At 37.7% G+C, this 26339-nt stretch overlaps 1 protein-coding gene across 1 annotated transcript; it reads right to left on the minus strand.

Annotated features, from left to right (window-relative positions):
* Positions 1–3893: 3893 nt before the first annotated feature.
* On the minus strand, positions 3894–17316 carry LOC103956602 (protein transport protein Sec24-like At4g32640). Its single transcript, XM_048575447.1, is given in 28 exon segments — positions 3894–4212; positions 4314–4345; positions 4439–4527; positions 4871–5050; positions 5126–5274; positions 5851–6015; positions 6337–6475; positions 6674–6751; positions 7086–7154; positions 7264–7383; positions 7660–7743; positions 7889–7960; positions 8837–8913; positions 9517–9571; positions 10843–10935; positions 11073–11150; positions 11536–11616; positions 12732–12851; positions 12974–13101; positions 13485–13596; positions 14471–14569; positions 14716–14790; positions 15018–15146; positions 15148–15252; positions 15898–16116; positions 16118–16689; positions 16692–16832; positions 16995–17316. Coding segments are annotated over 27 exon segments (3357 nt in total). The 5' UTR covers positions 16819–16832; positions 16995–17316; the 3' UTR covers positions 3894–4102.
* Between the last annotated feature and the right edge of the window lie 9023 nt (positions 17317–26339).

The raw sequence follows: 26339 nt of genomic DNA on the forward strand, positions 1-26339 counted from the left end.
ATACATCAACAAAGTCAACGCCAAGACATATTGCGTCTACATCTACATCAGCAGAGCATCAGGAGATTGAAATCATGCAAGCCGATCCCAGACAACCTTGCCGACCTCTACACGACGTCACTACAGAAGTCAACATTCCAGAAGCTTGTCCGAGGAATTGGTATGCCTAACTATCATATGCAATGCTTGTAGTTCTCATTTAGAAGTTATGTCAAACTCAGGGGGAGTATCCAGAAGTATACTCACTTGAACTTAATGTACTCTTTTTCCCTACGATTAGGAGCATTTTTCCTACCAGGTTTTTGCTACCTAACTAGGTTTTAACGAGGCATCCATCCTGGGCTGATCATACCCTTGAGAGCTCTTCTACTTGCGTCAAAAAAACGTATAGTTTTGACTTAATGCAACTTCTCACTTTTCTCCTTACTCTATGGGTTTTTCTCTCACCTTGGGTTTTACCATAGCAAAGGTTTGTGAGTTTTACTTTTTATGCATTCTTCTATTGATTTGAGATTCACATTCGCTCATTGTGTCGACGACTTCATCAACTATACTTGCTTCATCACTGAAGACTTGATGCAGCCATTTACTTGAGTATTTACACACTCAAGGGGGAGTGTTGCAGTCCTATTGGAATAGGAATGTGATTGTGTAATCCTAGTAGAAATAGGAATGTATCTTATATTCCTATTAGGAGTAGATTACCTATTAAATGTTGTAATCCTAAAGGGTAAGGAATTAACCTTCCCTACTACTATAAATAAAGGCACAATGGGGTGGAATAATACACACCTCACAATTACACATCTCTCTCTTTCTCTCTACTATTGCCACACCCCTCTCTATGGCCTCCATAATTGTTCAGTAAATTATACCTACAACAGAAGTAAAATTATTCCAAATAGATAAAACCTAGTTGACAAATCCACAATATCAAGCGGTTTAAATGGTCATAGTCGATATGATATTGAGTTTAGACCTATGCATCCTGAGTTCGAAACTCTCCCCTCCCCTAAATTATTGTAACCCTTAGTGTTTTCATGATTTTAATTATGCGGCATTTCCCTTTTAGGATTTATTAGCCTTTTACCATCAATATCCTTGATGTCTTGTGGATATTTTTTGTGTACAATTAAGTTTGTCTAATGAATTTCGTATTATATAAAAATAAAATATAAATAAATAAATAAAAACTACCAAAAATAAAAAATATAGAGTCAAGGAAAAACCCTAGCAGAAAAAAAGAGGAACCCTTACTGATCCCTTGTCATTGGCTCATGGCTTTGACTCTGGGTCAGTGAAAACCCTCACCCTCCTCCCCCTTCCCCCTATTTTTTGGGTTGCAGCAGTGATATCTACTTCAACTGCGGTGTCCCTTTCGTGGTTGACAACAGGATCAGCTCTTGATGGCAACAAGGGTGTTCTTGGTCTTAAGGCTATGACTTTTTTTATTGCGGGACCAAGTACTTTGGGCATAATTTTTGGATTTAGTTTCATGTTTTTATTTTAATTTTTACTTTGTCTTTATAGCTGCAGCAACTCGGTATGATAGTTGACTGTGTTTCAGTCTTTTTTTAAACAATTTTCTTCAATATGTTGATGGTATGAATATGTCGAGTTCTAACTATTTGTGTTCACTCTGTATTTTTTTTTTTTCTTTAAAAAGGACCAGCTAGTGATTCGCCACAGCAATTCACTATTTCGGAAGTCAAAAAGACTCACAAAGGCATTTTAGTATCTCTCTAGCCATCATCTTGCAATTCACTAATGCCAAGAATCGAACTCAGAACATACCGTGTAAAATACGAGTCTGGAATTCATCCCAAACCACTTAACCACCCCATGGGGGTTGTTCAATCTGTATTTTTGGCATGTGTCATTTTTGTGGCATTTGTCTTTCGTCGTGTTATATTTATTTGCTTTTCATTTAAATGTTTCTTGAATTGATCAGTTAACTTTTCGTTGAAATTTCAAGTTGTAATGTTTGAGAATTGTGATGTTTTTCTTACAATAATATATTACTTATTTTAAATAAATAAAATGTTGTCACTTAATATTACAGTTTAGTGTTTTTTTTTTTCACTTGTAAATAAGGTCTTAAGTTCGACTTTCGTAGATCAAGTTTGGTACAAATATTATTAGGGAGGTTTAACAAAACACTCACGGTACTATTCACTTTTAACAAAAAACCACATTTATACATTTTCCTGGTACTATTCACTATACCTTTAAAAATGGCTTTTCATTAAAAGAAAAGTTTTTTTGGATTTTTCGTTAATTTTCCTATATTATCATGCCTACGTGCACTGTCATAAATAGACGCTCGTAGATCAAGTTAGCTTAATTCAAATCTCCCAACTCTTAATATAAATAATAGTCGTTGTATTAAAACAAGTAATAAAAAATGTTAAATCTAGAGAACATTCATGCATGATCAATCATAGAACAAGAGCAGCGGCATGCATGAGTGAGTTGAGACTATTGAGATGAGTGTGGATGGTTATAGGGGACATGTTGATGTACAATATTAGAACTCTTATTATGTGGTTTAACAAAAATAATCTCAGGTTGTATATGTACAGAAACAGAACTATTGGGATACGAAGACGCAGATGCATTTCACTTAGTTATTCCTTTAATTGTTGAAATGATAAGTTTTTCAATATGTTGTCGATATTTAATCAATATGTCGTGAATATTTAATCACTAAGTCTGTCAATATTAAATCTCGATGTCGTCAACCATATTGGTTGAAATTCAATTTGTTCATAAAGTAAAAACATTATTAATTTTAGTCCGTAATTATTATAGGAATTTTGACAAATGTTAGGGTAATTATACTAAATTATCTAAACTACGAAAAGGGGGATTTAAACTTGAATACATAAGTTGGAGTGTACTACTATAGTCAACTTGACTAAACTCATGTCTGTAAATTTGAACGATTATAGTGTAACCTTACCTTAGATCTTGTATGCTAACGTCATGTTGTAACACGATTACAATGTTGCGTAAGTTAATGTCACTGTAACAGTACATCATCGGTATAATAATAGGTGTTAATTTTGTAATTCAATCATGTGGAAGTACAAAAGACTACCTTGACAATGTAATAGAACGTCTACAATGTAACTACCAACCTTGTTAGAGTAGTAATAACGACATATCTTGTCATTTACTTGAATATTATCATAATTATGTAGCATTGGAGTGTTTGGACCATCATAGTGTATCTTTAATTGTATCGAGATCTTATTAGAGATCTTCTTTTTTTTTTTTAAATTACCGTAGAATCTAGTCGCCAAAAATATAACTTGAACAGTTGAACAAAGAAAAACAAACCGCCCCCTCCCCCCCCCCCCCGGCGAAAAAAAAATTTTGGCCTTAAATTACTGTAGTACAACTATTCATCCATGAGATTAAGTCACTTCAAAAACCACAAGAGAAGATCTTCAGCATCAACAACGCCAGTTTTAATCTTTCAATAGAACGACATATTTACATTAATAAGTAAGAGCTTTGTTTTAAGCCGCAAATAATACGTTAGTCATAATAATTTGATATCAAGCTTGCTCTCTATGAAAATCAAACAAAAAACCTCGTACTTAAAATTAAGAGAGTTTTAACGAAAAACCTACTGTTCACTTTAACAAAAAACCACATTTTTACACTAAAAAATCAATCATGATACTATTTACTTTACCTTTTATTTTGTCCTTATCATTAAAACTCAAAGTTTTCAAGCTTTTTTCATTAGTTTTCCTTAAAATTATGTTAAGTAAATTGGAAAGTCGACCATGAGAATTGCAGGATACACACAATCCCCTAGTACTAATTGCTCTAGCCGAGTTAGAGCATCTCAAGTAGAGATGTCAAAACTAAATAGTCAAAAGTAAATTTGAAGGCTTATTCAATTAATATTTATAGGAGCCCCCACTCTTCAAAACAAATCAATCAAAACGAATTTTCATAATCGATGATTGGTGCATTACTAGGACCCGCACAACAAAACATTTAAAAAAGTGAAGACATCAGATTTTTCTCGAGTAGTGTAGCAAAAACTTGTCGTTCAATTCCAACCTGAAGAAGCAAAGCTAGTTACTTATGACACCATTTTCATCTGTATTTGCCGATGGACATGTACTAGAAACTCAACATAGGAGGGGCCATTCGGACTCTGGTCTTCGACCAAGCATGACAAAAACAATGCTCCTGCAACAAAAGATAATACGATACTTAAATCAAACCAAATTCATAAGCTTTCTTTAATTTATTGCCGTTCTAGTGAGTCAGATATTCGGCTGCGTTCTCACCTGACGGATCTCCTTTCCTACACAATTTTAACCTGCAAATAAACGAGACGAATGGAAATCATTGCCTTGGATGAAACCATCAAAAAGTGAATACAAGGCGCCAGTAACAGAATATAATATCATACCGAAGGTAGGAACATCTCTGGCGCCGTATTTCATTTACCACATCATTCAGCTTCTTCGATAACGGATTATCATACTGCTGTAGCACAAACTGGGGGAAAGAACTTACGAGTTAAATAATGATACGTTGTACAGCGAGAAAGTGTCCGAGATAATGAAGTTATTTAACTGATGCACCCTCATTTATCATCAAAATCTTGACAATCATATAAATATAATTAAAAACTTGAAAACAACCAAAACAATATTAAAGAATGAATTAAGCCTCAGTAAAAAAATTAATTAAGCACCCAGCCCATCATTCTAGTGAACTGAAACAGGATTCGAGAAATCCAGTTCAGATACTGAACGCCTGTGGCTTGAGGCCAAAAGTGTATTTTACAATTTATATCAGGCAGAAGACGAGTAACCAAAGTGATAAAGGATGGGGCTACCTGAGTAGGAAGTTCATTAGCAGAGGAGATTCCAAACAGTTGCTGCAAAATTCCAGGATCCACCGAATTCCCAATATATATTAAACAGTCATCACCATTCTCGAGAAGATAAATTCCCGCGTCACTCACATGTTCGCTGGAAAGTGGAATCACCGGAGGAAATGGAGATTCATCACCCTCCTGTCAATTAACGAATGCCACCGGTGATATAAAATGCATATCTCAAAGGGTTGAATAAGAAGCTAAATGACACACCTTTTTGGATTCGAGATCATGAATGGCCACCATTCTGGGGTACACCAGTGGAACTGCCAAAGGAACAGAAAGGGAAGAAACATGGTTGATCCAGAAGGACCGCTCATCTATTTTTCCATCACTTCGTAGCCCTGTACTTTTGATTAATGCTGAAAAAGGAACACAAGATAAATATATCAATATACGTACAAACTCTTCTAAGAAGCTGAATGATAATTCTGTGCAACATGTTTCCACAATGGAAGAGGAATGTTTTTCTTTAACATTATATCAATCAGAACAGAAATTCGTTTTTGGGTGATAAGCAGTCCATTTCTGTGCTGCATGGAGAAGTCTAGTGTTCCTGCTAAGGTTTGTCTTTTAGCTTGGATCGTATCTCACAGTCCATGGGAATGAGCTCTTGAAAAAAAGTCAGGTTCTGGGCATCATTATGAGCTTCTGTGTCTCCAGCCTTTAGGGATGTTTCATTTTGTGTAAATTGATTAGAGACATTAGGCTGGGGAGCTGCTGTAGGGTAGTTTTAGAGTTTTTGACTTGTATCAAATTATCATCGACCTCTTTTTCCCTAAGTTTTTATACTATGCTCTGGTTGTTTTTCATACGACTGTTTCTCATGAAAACAAAAATAAAAATATCAGAACAGGAGAAACCAACAACGAAAAAAAATAAAAACATCATAAATTCATATAAACTAGTAATGGATATATTAGTAAATAATAATATACCGAGGGTGTATAGAGGCAGGAGCTTCAGTGCCTCCGGAAGAATAAGCTGTCCAGAAGATGATACGGTAGCACAAAATTTACGATATGACAGAAGACTACTGATGCACAGATTTGTAACTTGTTCCCGTACACGCAAGAGAGCACTCGAAGGAATTTCGTTTGCCGCTGTACACAAATATTAAAAAAGGACTTACAGTTAGAATTCGTCCAAAGGAAATTAGACAGAATGTCACAAGAAACCGCAATCCTAAGAAATAATAAATTGGCAAGATGCAGCAAGTGATTGAAAAGGAACGTCAAGAAAGAGAATTTATATCATCATTTCACTATCAGAGGTGAATGACGAAGGTGTTTTTAAAGACAGTGAATTCATAAATAAATTCACAGATTTAAACACTGGGTTTAACTGAGGAAAACAAGCATTACATAATGGGAAAATGAGGATAAAAAAAAGAAAACAACAACAAAGAGCATACAATAGCATACCTTGCTTCATGAAACACGCAAATTGAGTATCCAAATCAGCAGCACGAAACAGATTACTTAGCATACTTGTGCATGGCAGAGACAAAGTTGTAACTCGAATTCTCCGTTGGCCATACACAGTTGTGTATAAAAGGGCACACTGGATAATGCAAAATATCAAAATATATTAATAATGAAATATATAAATATGACTAAACATTGAAATGAACATTCAGTTGCAGAGATGGGGCGATGTCGTAAAATCAGTAGTGACAGATACAAGAAAAGCTCATAAGATAGTATATCAAAATTATTGCATTAGAAACCTTAGGCAGAAAAAAGAGAAATTAAAATTTACCTGGAAACCACATTCTGAGCCATCCTGTAATTTATCATCATGTTTTAAGGTCACCATAATAGTTTTATCAGAGTCAATCTGCAGATAGAAGCGACCGGTTACAATTTCAACAAACAATATAAGAGGCCATATCACTCTTTCCAAGGCAAAACAAAAACGTAAAAAGGAGATGGAGAGGGAGAGAGAGAGAACAAGGAGAATGAAACCCACAAAAAAGAAAATTAGATAAACAGGCTATGACTAAGCAACAAGCGCTAAATTTTTCAAATTGCAAAATCTTGATTTTACTGTCATTGTTGGTCAACGCAATCAAGGGGGTAGGGGAAATTTTACTTCCATGGAAGATAAATGATAAGTAAGAAACATAGTCTGATGTACTAGTAATCAGGGATATTCTAGGATATGTACAAACCCCAGGTACGTCAACATCCGTAGGGATACGTTTGCAAAAACTCCCATGGTACTCTTGAACTTGAATACCCTGCAAATGGTGAAAACAAACTTATCTTACTAGAATAATTAATTAGAAAGTTAAAAAAAAAAATTCCACAATCATTGTATAAAACAGAGAATGAGGTTCAAGAACTTGCCTGGCTGCATCTTACACGCATCACCCCCTCAAAACCTTGAGGTCTTGTGACATTCCATCTAAGATCATTGTAGAGCTTTGCAGGATCAGAGACAGCTGAGAAGGGGTAATAATAGTAAACCTGGGAGATTGAGGAAAACAGAATGTTAATACAAGGAAAATTAGGTAACACATATAGTTACTTCTACATGTGGAAATGATCCATAGTTATGAGTGGCAGATGCTTCTCAAATCTGATTTCACAGATTGATTTGAGATGGTGGATATGTGGATAAAGAAAAATAAAACAAAAAGATAAATAAACTAGAAAAGTCAATTAGAGAAAACCCTAGGCAAATCATAACAGAGAAATTTGATGCCCGAAATATGGGTGGGGATAGAAGCAAATTCATTGTACCTGCCCTCCAGTTGTTCTTGGGATGACAGAGATAGAAGCAATGTCTATATATGACTGGGTAGTGATAAATAAGTCAACACACACCTGGAACATTTCATGAAAAAGGAAAAATAGTTTAAATAATCAAGAATTTGTCAATTACCACTATAAATCTACGTCAGTATACAATTCACACCAACATGTTAACTGATCGATCATCTAGGGGGAAAAAAATTAGTCAAAGGCTTACCTGAAATTCAGCCAATTCAATTGCCATTGCCTTTAAAGTTTTGTCTGCTGGTTGGAGTAATTTATGTGCCTCCTGAAATGCAGTTAAACAAAGAAAACATAATGCCAAGACTACAAGACGATCAATGGAACAGACTACTCAACAGATGTAAGCGATGACAGTTATGGCCACATAGCACATGCAAATTGACTCTCCAAAGTTGGATAATATCACGGTTAGAAAGACCCAATATGTCAATTTATTTGTATTAACCGTCCCAAGTCTAACTACACAGCCACCTAATTCGCCAAATCTTCAAGTGGGCCAGAAATTCGAGAAAAGCTCTTTCAAAAGGTACGCAATTCATCTTAACTGAACATATGTAATTGAAAAGCAAGATCTTATAAGCGGGACAGGGTCCAGAGAAAGTGAGGCCTAAGGCAAAAATATACATGAGGGCTTCCTAGTTTGATATGTTGACATAAATTACAATAAATAAGTTGTTTCTTATTCTTCTCGTCTTTTGTGATACAGTTTTCATAATTAAATTTCCAATTTAGATTATTGTAACATACGTTTTCAAAATGAGAGAATGAAGCAAGAATTTTGTTGTTCTTTGTCCAACATTAAACAATAAAGCAAAAGACCACCACTTTTTTTTTTGGCCTACAAATCCATTTTTTATTTCCTTCCAACCATTGTTGTTACTTTTCCACTCTTTAGAGTGGCCTTTGCCTTACAGCTTTATAGGAGCGTTTCAAATTTCACCAAGGAAATAACTCAGTTGAAAAAGAAAAGACCAGAAAGGTCTTCGATGGGAAAGGACCATTTGGCTATTGGGGCTTTCATAACTACAAGTTCCCATATAATTTCATGTTTGTGGCCTCAATCATGTAAAGGGCTATTTGCTTAATAGTACTGCTATAAAGCACACAGATGGCATACAAGAACACATATAAAAGGTATTACCTTCTCAGCTGAAGATATATTAGCCCTTCCTTCAGCCTCTCTAGCAGAGAGGGCTCCAATTCCAGTTGAGGCCAGCACTGCAGACACATAAATCATTAGTATACTGTGAGATGCCAATAAACCAGGTATATCTGGTAAAAGAGAAAGGAGATGTCGAATGTAATAAATATGCATACAAATTCTCTTGGAAAATTGGTCTATAGAAGTACACAGGACCAATAATGATACCGGTGAAAATATCTCTGAACCATTTATATGTAATTCAAGTTGACTGATAGCATGAATTGAATACTTTAGACATGACGACAAGGTAATGGTGAGAATTTAAAAATTCAGAATTCTAAACAGAGGGAAAGCCGTGATAACTGGAAACATTGGCAACTTTGAAATATTTGTTCTAGGTCAGGTTTTTTTCAGGACTAGATAGGTTGTTTATCTAATTATCTTTGGACAATAAGAAAAGGTAATGTTAATGGCTGAAACAACACACAACAGATAAGCACTTCCAAATATTCTTCTTATAAAACTATTCATGTTAAATTCTCCACTGTCTCTTAGGACGTGCACCCCAAGCGTGTTGTTTTTCATTCTTTGCTTGCAATGATATATAAACATGTTTAAAGGAGGGGAGGGGGGGAACATGAAGGAGCATATTAAGTAGATATGGGATACAAGCTTGCCTGACTGAAACACCAAAAGTTTCCCTCCGGTACTCTTCATTGCCAAGAAAGCAGCCTAGGCAAGGAGGAAAAAAAAATGAGATAATCAATTACCCGCAATGAATTTACATATCAACCTTTTATAAAATAAAAATATGTGCAAATCATATTTTAATGATTTTGTTGCTAGCCGCAACAGCAACAAATAAGAAGAGAAACATGTATCAACTAAATATACTCAATGAGATTGGATACAAAGTGCTCCTCACAGGAAAGCAAGTCTAAATCCAAAGATAGGGCTTAATTACTGGGCTGGTTGACCAACCGCAATAGTGTTAGATGTTTTGATCATCTATACATTATATTCATATATATATAAGTTCAGATATTAATCATAATATTGACAATTAGATCTATTTAAATTATAATACAATTCTATTATAAACAATTAAAAACATAAAGTACAAATACTATTATACAACTATGTTACAGGTTTGATAAATTTTAAAGTGGTAGCTAGAAGAGAAAAGCCAAGAGTTTGACTGTCTAGATGGAATGCAGGATGTAGATTAATGCCATAGCTCTAGTGTTCAAATACCACCAGAAACGAGGTTTATCAATTTCAACGCTAAGGGCTGGTTTAACAGCTCAAATAATGGCTTAACTCCACATTTTGGTTTGACAACTAGTCAGCAGTCAAAGTGGGTTTGATTGAAATCAATCCCAACGTGTTCAGACAGTAAGTAAAACCCAGTTGGCAGCCAAATAAGGCAGACATGATACACAAATATTGAGGCATGTCAACAGCCAAAAGGAGGAAAAATAAGAAAGTTGATCAGCATGTTGGCAAGAACAAAACGCTGATCCAATCAGCTTTCAGGTGTAGGCAAGCATCTACAACAACAACAACAACAAAGCCTTATCCCACTAAGTGGGGGTCGGAAAATGAAATTATTCCAACGACAACAAAACTTTCAGGTGTATGCAAGCATCTACACATATAGGATTTTCAATTTCTTGTATTTAATAAAATTATTCCAAAAATTTCTTAAACTTAACATGTCAGAGAATGATTTTAGCCCACCATTTTAATTCTTAAATGTTCTTTGCCTTAAGTTATTCAACTAATATTAAAGAACATAAGCATCAATAATCTTATTGCCCTTCTGATTATACTCTGCTCCGGACAAAAAACCTAAATAGAATAGATGAACAAAAATGACATGCACAAGCACAACCAACTCATAGGAGTTATGACCTCCCGATATTCTGTATTTGGAAATGGAATAACAAACCCCAAACACCATAAATATTTCAGTACACAACAGTGTCAGGCTATACGCATACCTTGATTGCTGCACCAAAGGCTGATTCAGCAGTTTTACTATTTTGAAACATGGTGGGAATACTTTCCAACAATTGCTCCAAATGTTGACGGCACTAAGAACCCATAAAAGAAAGTATTAATAAGAATCTGAATTTGATAATAAGATGACAGACTGACTTGTGAATGATTGTTGTTAAATCAATACTAGTACACAATACATTTCATGAAGGGAAAAGTTGCAGCTACTGACCTCCGAGAGCTGAACAACCACATCAGTCTCCAGAGGAGTGTAAACATCTTGCACATCAGGAACAATAAGCATCAAAGGCTGAAAAGAAATATTGGACCTCGGTGAGAAACCATATCAAATAATTGTTTGGTAGAATAGAAGCCAAAGCCATAAAAAAAAAAAAAAAGTTACAGGTTATATAGCCTAAACTTATAGACCAGAAAGAATACGACTAAAACAATTAAATTCAGATGGTCAGAGAAAAAAAAAAGAGAAGAAACTAGCTGCAAATTTGCTTGTCAGAAATGAAAAATTACCACAAATATTTGCTAATCAGAATAGAAGCCAAAACCAGAAATATTGCTGGTTCTATATATCACCGACAAAAAATAATTCACACAATATTCATAAACGCAAAGATAACTATGCTTTTTAACTTTAATAATGAAGTTTTTTATTTCGGGAAAAAGAGAACTCATTTGACCTGCTGCAGTGCACGTTTCAAATTGTAAAAATGGATTGTTGCGTCAAATGTTGCAACTCCCACCATTGTCCGAGGACCTTCCTGAAATAATAAATACATCAATATGTGAGTCAATTAAATTCTAACTGTCGTCGTTTCATTTAAATGTATGACTAATGACTAGAGGCTTTGGGAAAATGAACCGTGCAAATATGCATGCATGCGCATTCTCCTAAAAAAGGAAAAATATATACATACAAAATACATGCACACGCACACGGTCACATACATAGAAACATATCTTGTTAAAACCGGGGGAGATCATAAGGAATGAAATATAAAAAAATAAGACGCGCATGCAAATGAGTACATAAGATAATTAACTCTTTTGACAAAACAAAAAAACAAAAAACAAAAAACAAAAAAAAAAAAATGCAAATGAACCCTGGCTAATATTTATTCACCATTAGAATTCTTGCGTTTTCCTTGATCTAATGAGATTGGTTTTGAATCATGTTGTTTCTATGTTTACTTGAATGGCATTTTGATTGACTGGCTGATGCAATAAATAAGCAGAAATTGGAGTTTACCTTAATAGTTTTTTGGAGTTTGCAACAAAAACAGACATGAGATATTACGTGCCCATAATAAACTCTTGCACACTTTGTCAGGCATGCTTTCAAATGTGTCTCATAAATGATCTGTTTACTTTTGGGGGACAATTATGCGAGGGAAAAAAAAATTGTAACCAAACTATACAGATTCGAGATAATGCAGTACATTTACAACTCCAAACTACATTTATAGATTTCATCTTTTATTCAACCAACCAAACAAAAGGGATTGAATGGGCCTCAAAGAAAATAACACTACAGTTAGCAAGGATTTAAGTTTTCCAGTCAGATTCAACAACGTTTTATCTGCTCAAGTCAGCCTTAATCCCAATTCTTAAATGTCTTGGGTTAGGCATCATGGACCCTAATCTAAAATGTAGTCCGTCTATCACACACAAAAAAATAACAAAACTCTATTAAAAGAGGAGGGGGGATAAAAAGGCAAGTGCAAACGAAGTTCATTAGATTTATGTCTAAGCATTAGCATTATGAACAATAAATGCTGAGAAACAGAACCGTCAGGACAATGTAACATTATGGACAGCACAATCACATTTTGTATAACAAAATAGGAACATTATGCATACAGACAAAATAACTCACAGGAAGGTCAGCAATAACTTGACTGATTGCACTGCAAGCTGCAGCAGTTGCACCAGTTTGAATAGCATTCATGGACACATCAATGAGAAAGAAGTACACAGCTGGCATGGGATCACGCACCTGAATTATAAAAGCCAAATAATAAAAATGAAATGACCAAGAGAAGACAGAAAAAAGATTTGTAAGTCTGGTGAATCATGCAAAATTAGTTCAGTTATAACTGCATCTCGTAATCAACAAACCATGTATTCTTTTGAAGCAACAAATTCAACTGTTCCCCTACATAGCTCAGGCCTTTCATCAGCATCTCTACGTCTACCATCTGGACCAAGATTGCAGTGGTAGTCATGAGGAGTCTCATCAGTAAATCCTGCAGAAGAAACGTCATACGTTGTAAGGTCACCTCTTTTGCATAAATAGAAACAGTGCATACTACACCCTTATCCAGAGTCCAAAGTAGAGACCTTAAAGATGCCAAGAGCAAAAATAGAATGGTAAACAACATACTCTCGAGAAGGATTTAAACTTAACTAATGACCTTCTAAAATATTTGAAAAGATTGCTTGAGAAAATGTTCAATAACCTTTCCAAGCCAAATAAAACAGTGCACACCTAGAAACAAACATGAAAAAATAAAAAGAAAAAAGAGGACATAGACATTGCTTTGAATAAGTTTCGGGACCGCAAATTCGTCCTGTTGCATAAACTGACAGATGACACAAACAACACAATACAGACAGAAATCTTCCTTACCACACAGGTTACAAATGAATTTCCTGCCCTGGTCAATGAACTTCATGAAAGGATTTATGTAGCCTTTGCAACGAGAGCATCGAACAGGACCACTTTCACCAAAATCCACAACCTATAACAAAATGATTCAGTACTAACATAGTAGTTCGATTAAAATGCTGATTGTTTAATTATTCAGAATTTGGTCATTTCCGCATCTTTTGTAACATTATTCATAGGGAAGCATTGTGAAAGTGTTTGTGTGTTATCTTCTCTCTTCTTCTTTTTCTTCCAGATAGAAAGAAATCACTTTTTGAAGTGAAGTTGGTGTCCTGGCTCTTTGAGAGCTCTCATTAAAGTGGTTGGTGTCCTGGCTGGTGGCTCAGGGGAAGGTGAAAACTTGTGATACGGTTCAAAGGAGACCGATAATCTGTTTATCCCCTCATCAGTGCATTTTGTGCAAGGAAGATTATGAATTGGTGGGTCAAACCGTCCTCCAAGGCCCTGTGATGATGGGTCTTTGGTTGAAGCTCTTTAAGAAGGCTGATATAAGCTGGTAATTCCAAGAGGCTGCTTCTCTTTTCTATGCAAGGCTAAAAAGGCTAAAGTTGTGTGGGGATAGATGGTTCTTGCCATGCTCTGGGTGGTCGTGTTGAAAAGAAATTGAAAGGTATTTGAAGATTATGTTGGATCAGAGGTTGAGGACAGTTAAGGGACAAAGTTCAGTTTTGGATGCTCTCTGGACTTCGGTCTCCACAGAGTTTAGACATACTTCTTTTTCGAGTATTGGCTTGGACTGGCAAGGTGGGGTGATTAAGTTCTGCTTGGGAGTTACATGTTTTTATTTGTCTTTTATTGGTTTTTTATTTCTTCTCTCTTCCCAGTGGCCTTCTTGGCCACTTATGTTGCTCATTTGATGTATTATTGTCTAATTTCATTAAAATAGTCTCTTTCTCAAAATTTATATATATCTGCAAGGAACAGTAATAATGTTATAAACACATTACTTGGATTGGTTCTTCATCTGGATGAGGAAGGGCAAATGGTTCAACCAACAAAGCTAAGGGCATCCCTGATGTTGTCAAAAGATCAGCCGTGCATGGTATCTGGTAAATTAACAAAACATGATAACATTACTAGACCTTTATTAGAAAAGAAAACAACAAATCAAAACTGCTCCATTGAAATTGAGATAAAAAAAATGTTTTAACTACAGTAATAAACACTCAATCCATGAAAGTTAGACCCCAACCTGACTGATGGTACACCTCATGTAACGTGGACTGCAATTCCCATTGTCTCTGACAATATAATCACTTGTAGCAGGCTTTAACATAATAAAAGCAATCAAAAGGATGTAAATGATAGACAATATCTAGTTTTTCACCATGCTTAACTGCACTTTGCAGCATGAATATGAGCAATGACAATTAAAGTGAAATTACACATGTAGAAAGAGTAAAGAGTAAGGAAGTCAAAAAGTATCAGGAAATACAGCTAAAGCAACTATTGAAATCATTTTTTTCCTCTTAAAATTTATGGATGAATAAATACCGGAGGTGGATTTGCTTGATTGCCCTGACGAGTTTCATGGATGAGCACCGACGAACCTGGTACAGGCCGAGGAATTTGATTCGGATCTATCTTCGATGACCCAGTCAAAGGAGATCCAGTTTGACCAACAGGCAGGTGAGATAGTAGCCATGGACTGATTTGGTAGTGGTGGGGGCGGCATTCCAAACATTCTGGGTGACTGAACAGAACCAGGAAATTGGGAAGGTGGAGCCACCTAATTCAAGTCAGTATATTTCAGAAACCAAATCTAAGTAGCAACAAAACGGCCTTCATCCTGTTTCCCTCTAGCAGAACACTATCATCTACCACTTTGCATAAGTGTAGGTGGAAACAAAAGAAATTGAAATCTAATAATTTAAATGGCAAAGAAGAAGAAAAATAGTATTCAAGGTTATACGTTGCAACTCGCGATATTATGCTTAAACATGTGAAATCACTGTTTGAGACTAAATATTATAGGAAATAGCTAACATTGATACTTATAAGAATCAGCTCAAAAGGATTGTGATTATACTATTGTATTAAAGATGCTGCAACAAAAACCTTGAAAGCATCCACTAGAAAGCGTGTTCTTCACTTAAACTGAGGGCGGATGATTTTGATGATATGTGAACTGAAGCAGGAAAAAAATCTATCTGGTTCCAGTTAACATATATTAGATTGTATTGCCTTGCATAGAAACAGGTTTCAATCACTACATAAAACAAATAGTAGTTGCCAGTACACCTGGGTAGTTTTTCCGTTTGATATACACCTTAGCTTTTTACATCACATGCCCACTTTGGATTATCTTAGTTGACTCAATAATATGAAATTTGGTATTATCCATAATACTCCAAAAACAATACAAGTCACTAACCTGCCCTTGTTGCATTGGCCATGTCTGTGAGCCATAGGGAGAAACCGGAGGTGCCTGCATGCTTGGTGGTGCCGCTGAAAATGGTGGTGCCGCTGAAAATGGTGGTACTGCTGAAAATGGTGGTGCCTGCTGAACAGGACCTGGTGGAGCACTAACTGCTGGAGTGCCTAGCATAGAGTGCATGGTTGGCGTTCGAGGAGGACCTGTTGCCGTTGCCACCTGTTGGTGGATGTCCAAAAGGTGGTTGAGGTGCATTTCCACTTGGAGGGAAACGAGGCCCACCCAACATAGCTCCAGAACCAAAGACCGGTGGCCCATTACTCATCAATCTACCTGGTGCAGTCGTAGGAGGCATGCTCTGACCACTACCCAAAGGAAAAGAACCAGGACCTGGGCGAGGACCTGATGCTGGTGGCGGTACTGAAACTGGACCGCTAGGTAAACCTGACGTATGAAAAGGACCAGGTGGTGGCCCAGAAGCTGGAGCTACGCCACCCACAGGGGGAAATGACCCAGGAGGCGGTCTGGACACAAAAGATGAAGGCTGGCCAACAGGCGGCCCAGTTGACCTTACTGGGGTGGTGGCAGAGGATACTGTTGGTTGTGGGGATCCTGATCGAGGTGCCGCAGGTCTTGCAAGAGCAGCGGGGGGAGGGCCAGGCCGCGAAAAAGGGGGAGGTGCAACGGGAGCCCCAGCAGGAGGGGCTGACGAATGAAAAGGCGGTGCTTGGCCAATAAGGGATGGTCTAGAGGCAGAATTAGGCATGGAAGGCTGCCTATTAAGATTCAAATCTGCATATTTCCAGCTAACGAATCGGGATCCCTCTGAGCATTGTTAGGACTGTAATTAGGGGGTGGTGGGGCGCTAGTGTTACTATTATTGGGCCTAGGTGCCCCTGTGGGACGCACAAGAGCCGCCATTGATCACTGGAAGTCTGAAATCAAAAACCCAGATCCCTTTTTCTTCAGAAGAATTCTTAAATTTTACCAAATTCAACAACCCAAAATCCAAATCGACAACAGCAAAAACAAAATTCAATTACCAAACTTCAGAAACTCATAATTCAAATCAAGGTCGCACAGTTCGTCAGATTTACCTTCCCACCCGCGATCGAGATCCCACCAGAGGGCTCGCAAGATAGGTCACTGGAACGACCGAACCGGCTGCCGTCGCCGATCAGATCGTCAACTGCAAGCAAAACGAAACGAGTCGAACCCTGCTTCACAGCCCAATTGTTCGCCTACCCAACGGTTCAATTTTCCATGTCAGTAGCCAGTGATGATACTCGTCGTACTATGAGCAAGTTGCAGGCAGGTAGTGAAAGTCGTGATTTGGCGAATGTTTGTTCTCGTGATGGAGAAACGGAAGAGTGGAGAGAGAGAGAGAGAGAGAGAGAGAGAGAGGGGGGGGGGAGAGGAGAGACTTTGGGAGAATTGGCAAAAATAATAACAATCAAGGGTATCTTTGCAAATATTAATTAGTTATGGTTATTTCTGAATCCAAGTTTTGGCTTCGGTTCGTTTCTGGGATTTGTCTTTGTTCGTTTCTTTTTACCCGCCAAAAACAGAAGTATATCTATATGTACTTTTGTTGAACAGTAATCATCAAAATCGTTTACGCATGTCCTTTAGTCCCGTTATATATGGCTAGTGTTGGGTCTAACGATAAATGGGCTTGAAAAGAGTCCATTGAAGGATAGGAGGATCAGGATATTAGGCCTGCAAGTCACCAGGTAGTTCAGATGACAGAATACCACCACAAGAACGAAGGAAACTATCATTAACGACCACCCATAACCCTGAATTGTCTACCGACAACAAAAGATGAGCTCAAAACTTAAAGAACTTTCTAATCGCTTGAGCCAATTTGCAAACCTAATAACTTTCTGGCACGAAGCTGCAAAGACAGGTTTGTCCAGATGTCAACTCCCAGTCACGCTTTGGCTACCAAAGAAGTCTATGAAGAGACACAAAGGCAGTTAGACTTAGCGCTCAGCTAAAGTATTGGATAATGGAGGAATAGCTTATAGGTCATGTTGGAACTAAATTCGCGCACCGCCGTGAAGGGTTGAGATGCACAAACTTGAGTAACCTGTAAAAGAACACACAACCGTAAGTAGTCTAAGACTGGGGTATGTCGATCAAAAGCTCTCTAATGGTTAAGTTAGTAAGCAGTATTATGAGACTCGAGCAGTAGGCAAGAAAACAAGTGAGCGTTAATTGCGTTACCAAAGATGAATACTAAAATGGTGTATTTATACTAGTCGAAGTAGAGCCGTATTAAACTGGGAGAATCTTATAGGATACCTAGGAAGTAGATATTGCATCCTTTTAGAATTATAATTACTTGTGGCGCACGCCAATCCTTAGATTGTAAAGACTCCAAAAATATAGGAAACCTATTAATTCTTTGTTGGATTAGGTTTCCAGACTTTGCCTACTACTCCGGAACAGATGATGGTGGCTTCGCTGCTCCGTCTGTACAACTTCGCTAAGAAGTTGTTGAGTCCACAACCGAACTTCTGAAGTATTCGTCTTTTAATTCGTCTTACTCAAGCTCTGGAAAATATTGGTCCCATAATTTCCCTTAATTATGAATCTGGAAATGACTTGTTCACCTTGAGAATGGATAATTATTCAAAAACCATGCCTTTTGGAGTAAAATGGAATACATATAGTTTCAAATCTTCTTTCACGTGGCTATTCAATCTTATGAATGTTGCAAAACAATCGAGACATTCCAGATTTGGGTGTGTTGTCTTGATAATCGTTCTATCAATATCACACTGTTGAAGATGTCTTATTTGCGTGTGTACGGAGAACGAAGGATTGTCTGTTACTTTCTAATTAACTCTAGCTGTCACATTTGTTGATCTTGAGGTGAGACGATCTAAATCCCCTGGTGAGATGATTATGAAATATCTTCAGCTATCATTTTTTGCCTTCTTCAGAATTTTCTTAGTCTTTTGCTTAAGAAAGTTAAGAGTTTTTCCTTCTCTTTTCACCTAAAGTTCCTGACGCCTGATGCTATACAACTCAAAATTGCCAAACATTAAGGGACCAGATTGAAAAACTCCTCGACTAAGGGCACTGCTGAGAATTCATCAGAAGCAAAACAAGGGAGAATGGACATGCTAATGAAAAGACAATGATAAGTCCGACAGGTACAAGCTTACTAATGATAAAGATGACAGACGTCTAGCAAATAAGCTACCCTCTACACCAATTGCATTTACAAAGACAGAGGCTGCTTAAAGAAAAGAGAACTAGCCAATCCAAACGAGGATGTTCGACTTCTCTAAGGTGGACCATCCTTAAAAGTCATCAAATCGACTAAAATAATTCCTTTTTCCGAACATGTCGGCCCTTCGTTGCGGATTCAACCATAAATAATTTCAACTTTATAGTCTGCGCAAACACAACTATGTGGAGAACTCATCTCCTTATCGCCTCACCATAGGCCATTCGTTAAAGATGATCCCCTTTTGTAGAACTCACGTTGTATCATCTTTTAACTAAAACTACATCAGTGATTTGATTCTCTTGCCTAGAGATATGCATGCAATCTTATCCATATTTAATCACACCCTTTTTCAAATTCTTTATTCTACTATGATTAAGAACTTCAATGTTTAATTATGCAGTGACTTTCGTTTTGCTTGTTTATTCTTTTCTTTTTGCAGTACTAGAGATACTCTAAAATCCCAAATAGCACACAGCTTTAAAATTTCGCATAATTGCAAGTCTAAAAGTTCAAAGTGACAGTGTCAAAAGAGTTTCATTTAGCCCACTCGTAGTGTTTAGTTAGCAATTTGGAGGCTCGAACCGTATTAAGCACGATTGCAATAATCGGGCTACGAGCATGAGAACATGGTCCCCTGACCTGGAAGTTCAATGCACCATCCAGCCTCCTAAAAGTCTATGCAACCTAAGGGTTGTGGGTCAAACATGGGCTCTACACCATTCAAGGGAATACTTAAAAAGACGATTCGGATATCATCCGCATGGTGATTCTGAATTCCGACCCTAAGTAGGATTACTTAGATTGCAGACTAGCGTATTAAATCAAGTACATTATGGAACACTATGTGCTTAAGAAAGTCCTGAAAATGCATCTAGACCAAAAAGTTCTCAAGAGGAATTTTATTCCTAAGGAGCTCTAATACACGAAAGTACATGGTATCGGAGGATACTCATCAGTCTTGCAACTAGAGAGAGACATCTTGAAAATTCCTACATAAAAGTTCAAAAGAAATATTAAAAAGACTACTCAATAGGTATATGAAAAATAAAATGTACGGTTGGAATAGGGCAGGCACAAGGGCGTACACCAGCATGTTATACCACGACCCAAAGTAGTAGCACACTAAGGCCCTGGTCGCAGGATCCCAGTGCCCTAGTACTAGGCCTCACATACCATTTCTTTTATCTTCCACTAACTCGCAGGCTTGCCTAGGAAGAAGCCCAGTGCCATGTGCCAAGCTTTCATCCCTCTTCTCTCAACTTACATAGTACAAGCCCAAGCCTCTTCGTTCCTTTCTCTCGACCTAAGTCGACAAGAGGCCCGCCTATCACTTAGCCCAGCAGCAAGTCAGACCACGACCCACTTTCTTTCTAACAAGTCTAATGGCCTAAACCAATACCTCTTTTTACTTCCATATATAGCCTGCACGAAATCTGAGCCCCAAATTGGCTGATCCCCAACTTGCCTAGTTCCTGGCCTTGCTAGCCGTGCATCTGGCCCCAACTAGCCACGTGCCGAGCTCGTGTTCGATCACGTTGCCAGCACCTCAACTTCAGCCGAAAGATAGACATCTTGAAAATTCATACGTAAAAGTTCAAGAGAAATATTAAAAAAAACTACTCAATAAGTATGTGAAAAATAAATCATACTGTTGGAAGAGAGCAGGCACAAGGCCACAAACCATCATGCCACACCACGCCCCAAAGTAGCAGCACACCAAGGCTCTGGTTGCAAGAACCTAGTGCCCTAGCACTACTCCCCACATCCCATCTCTTTTATCTCGCACTAGCTCATAGGCCCGCCTAGGAGGAAGCCCAACACCCTATGCCAAGCCTTCCTCCCTCTCCTCTCAGGCCGCAAAGTACAAGCCCAAGCCTCTCAATTCATTTCTCTTGGCCTAAGTCGACAAGAGGTCCTCTTACCACTCAGCGCAGCATCAAGTCAGGTCGCGATCCACTTTTTTTCTAGAAAGTCTAGTAGCCTAGGCCAATACCTCTTTACTTTCATGTATAGCCCGCACCAAATCTGAGCCCCAATCAGGCCGAGCCTTAGCTTGCCTAGTTCCTGGCCCTGCTAGCCATGCATCTGGCCCCAGCCAGTTGTGTGCCAAGCTCGTGCTAGATCATGTTGCTAGCACCTTAGCTTCAACCGAGTCGATCATTGCCACACCATACCAGCACCTACGCTCCTCGCTAAACCAACCCATCAAGATGCCAAGCTAACCACAGGTTCTAGAAGAAAAAAGTGGGAGGGGGAATTATAAAAGTTTTCCTTACCTTGGTGCAGCACGAAGAAGAAGGTAACGATGATGCTCTACTCTTCACAAGGGCAAACAAAGAATTAAACTCAGGAAGGGGGTACAATTTCCTCTTTTTTTTTTTTTTTTTTTTGTCGAGAAACAAATTGCTCTAGGAATTTATTTAAACCTCTACTTAAGGTAGACTTAAATAAATTCTAAAGGCAGTTGGTTTCCTCTTCCTAGAAAACTTCAAATCCAAATTAAAGCTCAGAATCTCAAGCAAATTAGGAAACAACTTTCGGCTTTCCCATTTGGACTTCCACATTTTTTGCCTTTTTTTGCGTGCAATACAGCAGGTGTGGGGACATATGTGGAGCGAAAAATAGTCCAAAAAATCCTAGAGCTGCCATATGGACTTTTTTTTCCAAAGAAGACAAGAATGCCCTCATTAAATGGCGGCCCACGTTTAGTCCACTTGCAGTTCGGCCTCTTTGAAGATATGAGCAGCTAACTACAACATCACCAAACTTTTATGCCCATGGCAGGAAGAAAGGTCAAAGGAATTAAGAATATGATTAATTAATAAATTTCATCTTTAATATTCTCTTGATTGAAGATCAACTCAAACAAGTAAGGATTTCCAATCTCAAGTTATTATTTAATAATTAATATCTTTAGGATTATTCTTTTCTCATCCATTATACAGATGACTCACCTTGGTCAATGAAAAACCTCCATGCATAGGGCAAAAGCTATGGCTGGCTACCTCCGTCTACACCAATTTTTGGTAAGCTTTTGTATGCATTGAAGCCTTGAACTCTCTCTTTTCAGAGAAGCTGACTTAGGCACTAGAGATGAAGGAATATTTGTTAAAAACATGTTCATTTAAGCAACATCAATAGCATGCAATTAACAATTAAAGGCGGAATCATGCTTGTATGCACTTAAAAACAAAACATTTACCCATGAAATTCAAAGCCTAGTAGATAGGTGAACCAAGACTCAACTCAAAACAAAGTGAGTTAAGAAATCAATACCTTTGTAGATTCCTCTTTGCATAAGCAAAGGCTAATCACCCAAAGAGAGGGCCTTCATTCCTTGCATCTTAGATCCATGGATTTGGATGGATGAAAAAGGTTTCTCCAAGTTCCCAAAATTGAGAACCTCTAATTATTCATCACCAAGGCATAATGAAGAGGAAATGAGTGACCTTGGAGGAGTTTGATTGCTAGATGATCCCTCCAAGGTGGCCTAAATTTTAGAGAGAAATGAGAGCTTGTGTTCTCATCCTTTCCCCAAAAATTACCATATGTAAATTTTAGGCTATAAAGTCCTTTATATAGTCCCTTCAAATAAGTGACCTAATGGACCAAAAGCCCTATTCTTCTAACATGGCAAGCCTATAGGGTTTATTGGGCTTTCAAGCCCTTTGTTTATTCAAGTTGTCATACAACTTGAGTTAATGGGCTTGACATTCAAATCCCATTAGGCCTTGCGGCCCAAAACTAACCCGAGGTCTTTAACGAACTTATTCGTTTGATTAATTAACATATTAATTAATCCTAGCCTTAGTTAAACAATTAAACCATTTAATTATTCTTACTCATCTCCGTTGTTTCTTCAAACTCTACCTTACTCGGTGAACGATCCATTAGGTTCCTTTTAGCGAGGCAGTGGGCGATTAAAACTCTTTCTAATCGATTGTGAATTGAAACTTACTTTCAATTCTCCCGTTAGTGATAATACACTTTTAGGGCTTCCACAAACCATGGTTGACGCCTAGCAGCATGTCATGGTTACCCAAGCTAATCAGAAGAGGTGGAGAACCTATTCAGTTTTAGGATTACAAATGCAATACGGTCTTTCTCTAATACAATACTCTTGACCACATTGTTTGGTTTGATAGTTTATTCATGTCTACTATCCAATGTGAGTCTTGTGCTTATATGATTACCTTGAATGTGATTTGGAACACATTCCTAAATCTCATTCATACTTTGGCCAAAGATTCTTAATCATATCATAGAGTATTCTCCCTCAAACAGTTTGAAGGTTAGAGATCCCTTGTTGCGCATTCACTTGCCTCCATGGCTAAGTGGCTTAACCCCAACGATGCCTTGGACACCCTCCTGATGGAGTGACTTTGACATAATCAAAGATTAAGGACCTAACCACAAGACAACTGTGATGCCTCAGGTCAAAAGACTAATTTGCATTATCCCAACCATGAGTTCTCATGTGACATGAATATGAGAACTCTTCGTTGGTCGTGTTCAGTGAACTCATTCTCTATTGAGCACCTACGTACTTGTCTTGATGTCACACACACCAATGACTCGAGACTAGTCACTCTTCCTGAGAGAAGACATAGCACGTACTGATCTTAACGGACTGTCAATGCCCAATTGACAATCCTATGATCAGGAACGTTTAGGATGTGTCAACGAAAGAATGGTCTCATGAATCTAACTTCTTTAGATCGCATTCTTCCAATCACATATTCCTTGGACTTATCGTTTAAGCATATAACATTTATATGAGACGGCTCAAACAATAATGTTTGCCCTTAATATTAAACTAGATTAGTTTAACATGTGAAATGTCCATAAAGTATCATCATATGATTAGTTTTAGGGCACATTTCCAACAAAAGATCCATTGGTCAAACTTCCATCCCCCTACTCTGTGGGCGCGCATGTGCCTTTGGCCTTGATCAAATGTGATTTGTTTTGTAGGTACAATTTCGTCAAAAACTGAAGATGGTGGAAATTTACTACCACAACAGTTATCTCATAAACTATTTTCTTTCTAACTTTTTCAAATGACAAAGGTCATGTGAAAATATAAAATCAATAAGTCATCATCCCCTTCATTTAATTTAAGAATGAATCGGGGTGGGGGGGGGGCGTGAATGACGTGAAAAAAAGAGAGTAAATGGTAGGTTCATTAATTGTGACACGTCCCAATCCCGATATTCCCCAAACATCAGAATATGCACGTGTTGGCTGACACCTGAAGGTGACGAAAGCCATATATTGAATGCAAATACTGAGAACAATAATTAAATGAGACTTATAAATTTAAATATAATGAATATGAAAATGAGGAATATGTTCAGAGCATACAACTAATTTAGAATACTAAAAGAAAAATATAAAATTGAATAAACAAGGAATAGATCCTACTCCTAGAGGACTTGAAGATACCGATGCGAAAGTGCCTTGACGCCGGGATTGTACGTCTCGATTCTAAGTCCTGAGGGAGCGCAAAACAAACATGAGTGGACCAAGTTGATATACATAATACTAAAATAGTTATTAACATACTAATCCCCAAAGTTTTATGAAAACAATAGCATAATATGTAATAGGTTTTTCCGAAAAATCCTAGCATGCTATAAAACATCTCATAAAACATTTCTCGTATATAGTGTGCTACCTAGTGGTATCATAGTCGCCCGAAGGCAGAACATAGAACTCTTCCTTCAGAACACTTCCTTCATAAGTATCAATCGCCCGTAGGCTCCTACAGCACCCACCCGAAGGCATATATAGTATCAATCGCTTGAAGGCTCCTACAGCACCCACCCAAAAGCATATATAAGTATCATCCCCCGAAGGCTCCTGCAACACCCACCCGAAGGCATCCTGCAGCACCCACCCGAAGGCATATATAAGTATCATCACCCGAAAGCTCCTACAACACCCACCTGAGGGCATATATATAGTGACCACTAGATACACACAAAACCATTGAACATAGTCTTTCCAAGCATAGGTGTGTGTGTGCGCACTCGCGCGTGTGTGTGTATGTGCGTGTGTGTGTGTGTGTTTCAAAAGCATCTTCATAGTATAAAGTCATTCATCATCTATACTATAAAGAAGTGTGTAAAAACTTGTTCTAAATAGTATATCGTCATCCATCAGATACACTACAAGAACATGGGTTCAATAGAAAATATGGTATTCCAAAATAATTTCAGTATAGCATGATAATCAATTTCTCATAAAGCGTTCCATAAAACGTAATCATTAAATCATGCTTTTGATGTATACATTTCTACTATTAAAACATGCATTTTAGAAGGGGTCCACTCACAGATACTTCGCCGTCAAAGAGCCATACAAACTAACGAAGATGGAATCGCCACAATAATTGTCTTTAAACACATAAAGGGTACAATTAATAAAACTATACTATAACGATTGAATTTGGGAAAACGGACCTCGAAATTAGCCTAGGAGGGGTTCCAGACGAAACCAAAAAAAGTCTACAAAAGTCAACGGTGACCTGTCAAAATCAAAGTCAACACTGACCATTGACCGGGTCAAAGTCAACGGGTCCGGGTAAATTTCGTAAAAATCAACACAAAAATTATTCCCGAATGGAATATTCTCCATAAAGGGTTTTGGGCCGGTTAGGGTTTAGGGTTTTGGACTTGGGTTAGGGTTAGGTTAATGGGTTAGGGCCTAGGCTAAAAAGGTTTTGGGCTTTAAAGGGTTAAAAGAGTTTTGGGTTAGGCCTTTGGGCTTAGACTTTGGGAATTTGGGCTTAGGCTTTGGCCTGGGCTACCTGGCCCAAAGGAAATCTGGGTTGGCATTCGGTTCTCAGGTCAAGGTTTTGACTGGTTTTTGGCATACTTTAAAACTCTCATAACTTCTTCGTTACTTAACCAAATCAAGTAATTCAAAAACAAAAATCATAGTTCTCGACGAGACGAAGAGAACGAAGGCTAACTTGCTATGGTTTGGCCGGAAAACGCATCGAAAGCCTCGAAGGTCACCTAAAACTGGGTAAGATTCAAATAGATATAACTTCTTCAATACTCAACGAAATTGGGTGATTCAAAAAGGAAAGTTGTAGTACTTAGTGAGACGAAGAGATTGATACCTTGAACGCCGGCTAAATCACCGTGGGTTGGCCTGAAATTTCCTCGAAAGGGGCAGTGCACGCTGGAAA

This window comes from the organism of the source record quoted next, unplaced genomic scaffold (assembly GCF_019419815.1).
Source record: "Pyrus x bretschneideri cultivar Hongxiangsu unplaced genomic scaffold, Pyrus_bretschneideri_v1 Contig8, whole genome shotgun sequence".
Taxonomy (NCBI): Eukaryota; Viridiplantae; Streptophyta; class Magnoliopsida; order Rosales; family Rosaceae; genus Pyrus; species Pyrus x bretschneideri.